The sequence below is a fragment of the Sinocyclocheilus anshuiensis genome, unplaced genomic scaffold (assembly GCF_001515605.1).
Source record: "Sinocyclocheilus anshuiensis isolate Anshui unplaced genomic scaffold, SAMN03320099.WGS_v1.1 scaffold2421, whole genome shotgun sequence".
Taxonomy (NCBI): domain Eukaryota; kingdom Metazoa; phylum Chordata; class Actinopteri; order Cypriniformes; family Cyprinidae; genus Sinocyclocheilus; species Sinocyclocheilus anshuiensis.
The window spans coordinates 8,432-17,270 of NW_015551140.1; the positions used below are offsets into that span (position 1 = coordinate 8,432).

At 39.0% G+C, this 8,839-nt stretch overlaps 1 protein-coding gene across 1 annotated transcript in view; it reads left to right on the forward strand.

Annotated features, from left to right (window-relative positions):
• Window positions 1–5,775: 5,775 nt before the first annotated feature.
• The window catches only part of LOC107663252 (inositol monophosphatase 3-like), a 9,634-nt gene continuing 6,570 nt past the window's right edge, over window positions 5,776–8,839 (forward strand). The window contains exons 1-4 of the mRNA XM_016453433.1: window positions 5,776–5,804; window positions 6,528–6,751; window positions 7,007–7,102; window positions 7,526–7,687. Of these exons, the coding sequence (XP_016308919.1) occupies window positions 5,776–5,804; window positions 6,528–6,751; window positions 7,007–7,102; window positions 7,526–7,687 (511 nt within the window). The remainder of the gene's footprint in view (window positions 5,805–6,527; window positions 6,752–7,006; window positions 7,103–7,525; window positions 7,688–8,839) is intronic.

Sequence of the window (8,839 nt, forward strand, 5' to 3'; positions counted from 1 at the left end):
TGGGTGTCGACATAATGAGGCCATTGCCAAGCAGCACACAACGTCATGAGTACCTTCTGGTTTTTGTAGATTACTTCACTCGCTGGGTTGAGTTGTTCCCCATGCGCCATGCAAATGCACAAACCATAGCGAAGATTCTCAGGACCGAAATCCTTACCCGGTGGGGTGTTCCAGACTTCGTCTTGTCTGACCGTGGTACTCAATTTGTTTCCTCCATATTCAAAGAGCTGTGTGCAAAATGTAATCTCAACCAAAAGTTAACAACAGCATATCACCACCAAACAAATATGACCGAGAGAGTTAACCGAACCCTAAAATGCATGATTGCCTCATACGTGGATGACAACCACAAGAAGTGGGATCAGCATTTACCTGAACTCCGGTTTGCAATTAATTCAGCTGTGCAGGAAAGCATTGGGATGTCCCCTGCAGAACTCCAACTAGGGAGAAAATTGAAAAGCCCCATGGATAAATTACTCCAGGTTAAGAGCCTTTCACCGTCCACACCATCCTATGATGTTGTCCACATCAGCAGCGAACCGTACCGGAGTTCACTTGAACCGTACCCCAGACCACCCTTTTTAAGCGGACTCGGGTACGGTTCGCGGGTGCGCACCCGAGTTTGAAAGACCGCGTTCACATCATCCAAACGTACCGAACTCTGACGTCAGTCGAACCCGGGTGAGCACCAAAAGTGCTAATGTGAAAGCACACTAAGGGTGCTTTCACACCTGTGGATCGATTGCTTTGTTCCGAAACAGGGATTAAAATTATTACATTGTTGCTTTTTATTCTTGGTGCAGTTCGCTTTCACATAGCCAAGTTTCTAAATGGACCAAATTTTTTAATACAAGTCACGCGTGAGTAAACTGTTCTCTCATTGGTCAAAGTTCCACGGTTTATTTTCCGGGATTCCACTTAGCTGTCACGGCTGTCATCAGTCAGGATGGAACAGGTTTTGTTTTTTTTGTAGCTGTCCTTATATTAATTTATCATTTTGAGCAGGAGTCCAGGATTCATCGGGAAAACATTTTTAAAATGCACCTACTAGGGAGACGAGCAATAAGACGGCATTATAAAATGAAAAAGTGCAAACGAACCGAGCTAAGGGGGGAAACGCGCCAGGTTCCAAAACAACGAGCCAGGTGTGAAAGCACCCTAAGTCGATGTGGATTTGAAAATGCATTCCGAGCCGATCACGCCTCCAACCTGTCAATCATTATATAAAGGTGGGGCTCAGCAACAAGATGCACAATAGATGTAAATATATCCCATTAACCAAACGCTTTTCACCTGCCTCAACATCTCTCACTGTTTTACACTCCGATTGATGCACATAAGCAAACAGACAGTGCAATTCTACACTTTTACCTATTTGCTACCATAATTTATTTATCTCCTATAATGGATTGCGTGTCCCCGAGCACCTAAGCATTGCAGGTGTGTCGCACATCTCACTCTGCACGTGATGCACGTAAGCAAATTCTACACTTATTTACCACCTTACATTATATTTTATTTCTCTTTTTTAATCCGTAACATAGCACGTTTTCCGTGGCACCTAAACGTCACGCGCCTGCCACAAGTGCTCTCACTTTTTACAGCCAGCGGACTCCGCTGATGCCCGTGATTTTTAATATTAAGTTATCTCACTTTGGCTGTGGCATGTTCTGTGACAGCTGCGTCTAGATCGGACTGGTGAAGTGTCATCTGGGGCAGGCAGGAGTAGCAGCGTTTTCTGTATGGTCACGGGCATCAACCGGAGTGTAAACAGACTGAGGGATCTGAAGAGAGGAAGGCAACACCGTGTCTACACCGGACGCGAGCGGCGTGACAAACGACAGTATTGAACCCATTATAATCAGCGATGCTGTCTACACTGGATGTGGCGCGATGTGACACGACAACTGTCGCGTCCGGTGTAGCCACGGTGTAAGGTGGCAAGTAAATGTAGAATTGCACTGTCTGTTTGCTTATGTGCATCAATCGGAGTGTAAAACAGTGAGAGATGTTGAGGCAGGTGAAAAGCGTTTGGTTAATGTGGAATATTGACCTATTGTGCGTCTTGTTGCCGAGCCACGCCTTTATATAATGATTGACAGGTTGGGGGTGTGATCGGCTCAGAATGCATTTTCAAATCCACATTGACTAGTCTATACTGATCGCAGGGTATTTAATGAAAATGCAATTCAAACCTCTTAAGTGTAAGTGTCAATTAGTGATGGGAGAAATTAAGCTATTCGAAGTATTGAATCAATTGCTTCGAAAAAATTTTCGATGTTTCGAAGCACTTGAAACAGCACATGCTGGCGACACCTGCTAGTGAAAACATTGTAAAAGCATCAAGAACTCAGACCAAACTTACAAAACAAATGGAAATGTTTTTTTAGAAATATCATTTTTTTAAATAAATAATAAACACTTAAATACTATTAAATATTAGTGCTTGTGTTATGTGTTTTATTTAAGTATAATCAAACCCTTAACACACAATGAGCTAAACTAATTATTTAATGAATTCATTGATTTATGTAATTATTTAATTAATTAAGTGTTTTTATTAGAGTTGTCTATAAAAACCAGCAGGCAAGAGTAGTGGTATCAGTCAGGAGAAGGAGGTGGATTTAATTCTATCATAAGCTCATTTTGTTATTTTTAAGGTATGATGTGATTTGTAGGTTGAAAGTACTGAATGTTTTCACACATTTTTTAAACTATATAGCCATCTGTGTTAAAGGGAAGTTATCTTTTGTTTAACCCACGACATCTGGCCCTGAATTCTTTGTTTTTTATAGTACAATTTCATGGGTTTTCATGTCACATGATTAACTGGGCAACCAGAAGCGGGTGTGCCTCACACGTCCTGAAAAGTGAAGCTGCAGGCTCTTTGATCGCCCCCTGGTGGTTGACTGCAGTACAGGTAATAAACCCCGCCCTCTCCATGTAAACGAATGGGACTTGATAAGTCCCAAAATAAATTAGACTTCCAATACAATAGGCCCTTTTCACATGACGTCACACAACTTCTGTTCTGACGCGAAGCAGGGTATTCTTACTTCCGCCAGCATAGTAAAGCGCTATTGCTACCAGCATGGAGTTCACCCAGACGCTTGTACAACTGCCACAAATACGATTAGAGGATGACTGCTGCTGTCTATTCTCGTCCTCATTCAGGTAGAGGCGTCTGGCATCTCAAACGAACTTACCGAATACCGATCGGCGAGATTTGCCGCTTGAAGTCGAGGAAGGAGTTGAAAACGGAGCACTGCAGTAACTGATTCCCGCGACTCTCGAATATATTTCTCAAATAAACAAACGTTTTAAACATTTACATGTGGTAACAGAAAGCCTTTTCATTCAGTAATTTATGTCCTGAATGAAATGTTTGAAATGTTTTATGTTTACTGTGTGGAGATGTTTGGTCTCGTTCTGTATCGCGTATCTTATCGCTTGCTTGGCCATTTGTTGCGGAGAAAATAAGGAAAGTGTGTCTCGCGTGAAGGCCTCCTCGTGTGAAGACCGAAGAGTGTAAAGACCATCGACTCCGGTAAAAGGGACACCGGCAAAGGATAAGTATCACTTTTGATTTCTCCTCTTTCCTATTACTTGTTTTCGCTTCTGTTTCAGTTTTTATAACCATTTCTTACTATGTGTAAGTAAGATGTTGTTTTTTTAGCAAGAAAGTTTGGCAGTGTTATTTTTTAGGATTACTGATAAACTACTGTCGTTTGATATGTATTATTTGTATTTGTTATTTATTTTAATTCGAGTTACATTATGTCTGAATTTATTATGTCTGTGTAGGTCTTTTATTAAGTTTTTAGTTTTATTTAATTTGAGTTATTTTAATACTTCAACAAACTAAATGGAAATGAAATAATATATATATTCAGAACATTTGATTCATTCGCGCTGGAGCCGTGCCGCCGCACAACCCACGCAAGCTAGATAATTCTGCACACAGCTGCAATTCCAGGTTTTCAAACAGAGATGGCGACAAAGAGGCAAAACTTACGGACTGCAGCTTTAAATATCAATAAAATGGGGTCTATAATTTTCCGTTTTATTATTTAATGTAATTCAGAAATATTAAATGTATTAAGTTTATATAAAAAGCTTTTACAGTTTAAAAACAGATAACAGCATTTGTGTAAATAAATATAAAACGTAGGTCATAACTGTTTTTTTAAAGATCACATTGCATAGCCTATAACAAAAATAAAATATGGTCGATCATATTAATCAATAATAATTCACAAAGTAAAAACACAGTATACATGTAGTTAAAGCGAAATTGAATGGAGGAATTTAAGTAATTGTAGAAGTCCAAGTTCTGTTGAACTACCTTTTTGTATTGTTTCAATATTAAGCCATTTTATTCTTGAACTGGATAACGAGTTTCTTTTCAGACCACTTGCCTTTTATGGATGTGAAACTTGCCATGTGTAGTAAAAAGATTTAATATAAAAAATATGACTTGTGTCCATGTAATTTTCCCATAGTAAATAAAAACAAAATCACGTTGTCTTTTTATTGCCGAACTATACAGGGAATTTAATTTACACAGTGTACTCACAAATTATCCAAGGAATGACATAAACCGAAATAAGTGAGAAGGTTTCAAGGATGTATTTTGTGTGGACACATAATCGTTGTCATACAAATCTGAAAGCAAGCAGTTGCGGCAAGTAAGCCACCCATCTAAAGCAGATGCAGAAAACGTTTGCAAAAGAACCCGACTGTAAGTACATTAACATTATTAGTCTGAACTTTTAACTAACGCCTTTCATATTTCAAGTTTTTTCACATTTTCCAGAGAAGTCTCTGAGTAAAGAGACCATTACTGAAGAGTAAAGGTATAACGGAAGTACAGATACACTGCTTTGCGGGAAAGCGGAAGTTAGCTGACGTCACTGTGAAAAGGGTCTATTTTCCGAAAGATGGTTTTGGTCTTTTAAAGTAGTTGATATCACGCTAATATATGTTAAATTCTTCGTTTTTGTGATAAGTTTGATTTTAGCTAGTAATTTGATGCTATAAAAACGGGTGTGTCGTAATGTTGATTGGGTCTGCGGGAGTTAGGGTGGGAGTTTGAGGCAGCTCCACCTCACGACACTACTGTGCAGACTCTGGCTCCAAACGAATTTCTACTGCGCAGACTCTGGCTCCAAATGACGTCATTTACTCAAGATGGCAGCGGCCATACTGAGATGCTTTGGCTTAACTTTTCTATAGTGGTAGGAAGTGGAGACGCGTCGTCCATCTTTTTTTACAGTCTATGACCAGAAGTGGTTCATGGGTTCACTTTGAGATCAACACCCCCTAGTGGTGAACCATCGGAGTTTCGAAACAATTTGATTTGTATAAGCTTCGTTTGCTAAAATCACGTGACCTGGCCGGTTTGATACGCGCTCCGAAACACTGATTCGAAACAAAAGATTCACAAATGTTTCGAAGCTTCGTGAAGCAGTGTTTCGAATGCGCCCATCACTAGTGTCAAGACGTAACAAAGCTTCGTTTGTCAAAATCACGTGACCTGGCTATGAACTGGTTTGATACGTGCTCCGAAACACTGATTCGAAACAAAAGATTCACAAATGTTTCGAAGCTTCGTGAAGCAGTGTTTCGAATGCGCCCATCACTAGTGTCAATGCATTTAAGAAAAATAAAAGACATTTAAATCACCATTTTTGCTACCATTTTGCTGCACATTTGGCTCAGAGTGCATTTTGAAATTCACACTGCATTTTGCTACAATTATCACGCGGTATCACGATGAAAATGCAATCCCATGTGTCCTACCCGTAAGTCTAAATGCATTTAGGAAAAATGGCATTTAAATGATAATTTTGCTACAGTTTTTGCTTGGACATGTTAAACATATCTCATCAATTTGGGTAATACAATTTCATTTTAATTTTGCAACTTATAAAGCATTAAAATATGTTTTTAATTTACATATTAAAACTAGTGTAGGAAATGGCAATTCAATTTTCATTTTCATTTTGCACTAAATGTTGAACATATGTATAGGAAAATGTAAATTTAAATACAGAAATACATTGCCATTTTACATATTGCATTGTCATTTTGCATATTACATTTCAAAATGAATTTTGCTACCCATATGCTTCCATAATCTACAAAATTGTGTATTGCTCAGTAAATATACATCCATGACATTTAATATTTTGGCTTACATCACTATACATGTTTATCTTTTTCAGAAAAAAAAATATTGACAAAATGAAAAATTTGAATGGGAATTTTCTAAAATTTGTTTGATTTGACACGGAATGACCCTGTTGTATGTTTTGCCAAGAGTAAAAGATCCCACAAAATATTGTAGTTACAGTAAGAGTGATCATTTGTGATGATGTTGTTCAGTCAGAGGCTGTCTCATTCTTCATTGGTGTGTTCAAGGAATTTCAAGGAATCTTTATTCTATGATGTCATGGGTAATCCAAAAGATGTGTGGTTTTGGTTGTCCATCTATTACTTTTTCGGTTTTTAACCCCTAAATTCAGGGGAAGTAACAGAAACCGCTGCGTAAATGTTCTCAAAGTGTGGTCTCCTTTGCTCTGTTTGCAGGTGAACTCAGAAGAACATGCTAATGCCGAGGGTGAGGCCACTGTGTGGACACGCATCATCCCTGAAGAAATTCTGGGAAAGATCTCAGGGGTGAAGGAGGTTCCTGCAGAAAGGATCACAGTTTGGATTGATCCACTGGATGCCACTCAGGAATACACAGGTCTGGTGCAACTCTTTATTCCTAATGTAAATTAGTTCCCTTTTTAACTGCAAGCATTTCAGGAAAGAAGCAGGAAGAAATAGAATTTCTTGAATCACATTATTTATGTAGGTTATCTTTGTTTGAGTTGCATTTTTTTTTTAATTTGTAGTTTTATTTTGTAAGTTCTGCTGTTATAGTATGAGGAACAGTTTTATGTTTCTTCAGTGCAAAGGTGCTGTACCAGGTTATAAATCCTGTTTGTGCTTTCAACAGAAAATCTCCAGAAGTATGTCACCACTATGGTGTGTGTGGCTGTGGATGGGGATCCTGTTATAGGCGTGATTCACAAACCCTTCACTGGGTACACAGGTGTGTTATTTTGAGGTTTATATGCAAAACCAAATTAGCAGGTGGCTTTGGATCCAGGAGGCATTTTGGGAGTGTAGTGACGTTCAGAGGAATAAATGATTTGTGGTTTTCACAGTTAATTTTTTGCAAATATTTTGTAAATTATTGGCAACAACAAATATGTGGTTCTTTGAGAGGAATTACACAGTGTTTAATGATTAACATTACCAATGTGTAATGATTAAGTGCATTAACAATATAATAATATGAGACTTTAAATTAGCCAGTTACTATTATGATTTCTAGTGTCTTTAATGACAATTATAATGGTTCACTATTATCTATGAGGGCAGTAATGGTCATTATACTTGCACTGTTCTGTTCTGACCTCGTGTTTTTAATGAATTCACACTGTGGTGCTCAAACATGTGTTCTCATCCTCAGCATGGGGTTTTGTTGGAGAGGGATCCAATGTGGCACCTCGTGCTTCCTACAACACAAACGTTCCTAAGGTGATTGTTTCACGCTCACACTCAGGCAAGGTGAAGAGCTTTGTTCAGGTGGCCTTTGGCAACAATACGGAAATTATACCAGCAGGGGGTGCAGGTACTGCATTCTGTAAATCATCCCCTTTTGAAAAAGAAATGTTTTACAGTTTTTCTCAATCACTTTGGCACAGTTCTCAAATGAGAGTTTTTTTTCTCGAAACAATACGTTTCTTTTTCACATCAGATTTGAATTTCTTATTTAAGCAAATTGTGTGTTTTGGCATGTGTGCAAATGAGTAAGTGCAATTGTCTAAAATTTACACAATAACTAAATGCACATGGCCTGTTATTCAAAACTGATGAGTTGATTCACTGTGAAATTGTCAAACTCTTCACAACTTCTAAATGTTCTTTCATTGTGTGAGCCATCACATGCAAAATGATTCGTTCAATTATCAAAATCTATCAGACAAGCCCAGTCAAGTCACCTTTATTTATATAGCGCTTTTAACAATACAGATTGTGTCAAAGCAACTTTACAGCATTAAATAGAAAAATAGTGTGTCAATAATGCAAAATGACAATAGTAAACACTAAATTTTCAGTTAAAGGCAGTTCATCATTGAATTCAGTGATGTCATCGTCCAGCTCAGTTCAGGTTAAATAGTATCTGTGCAATCAAGTCGACGATATTGCTGGAAATTAAGTGTCCCCAACTAAGCAAGCCAGAGGCAACAGCGGCAAGGAACCAAAACTCCATCGGTGACAGAATGGAGAAAAAAACCTTGGGAGAAACCAGGCTCAGTCGGGGGGCCAGTTCTCCTCTGGCCAGACGAAACCAGCAGTTCAATTCCAGGCTGCAGCAAAGTCACATTGTGCAGAGGACTCAACTGGTTCCTGTGGTCTTGTCCCGGTGGCCATCTAGGAGACAAGGTTTTCACTGGGGATCTGTCTCTGGGGCACATCTAGTTGTCCTGATCTCCACTGACATTCAGGGCTGTCGAGGTCATCTCCTAGGTGCTGATCCACCATCTGGGCTGGATACGTACTGGATCCAGGTGACTGCAGTGACCATCTGATCTGGATACAGACTGGATCTGGTGGCTTTTAATTGGTATGTTTAGCCGGGCCGCGAAGGAATATAGAGCTGAGTATCATCAGCATTCAGCATAACAGTGAATGCTAACACCATGTTTCCTGATGATATCGCCCAAGGGTAACATGTAAAGCGTGAAAAGTAACAGCCCTAGTACTGAGCCTTGAGGTACTT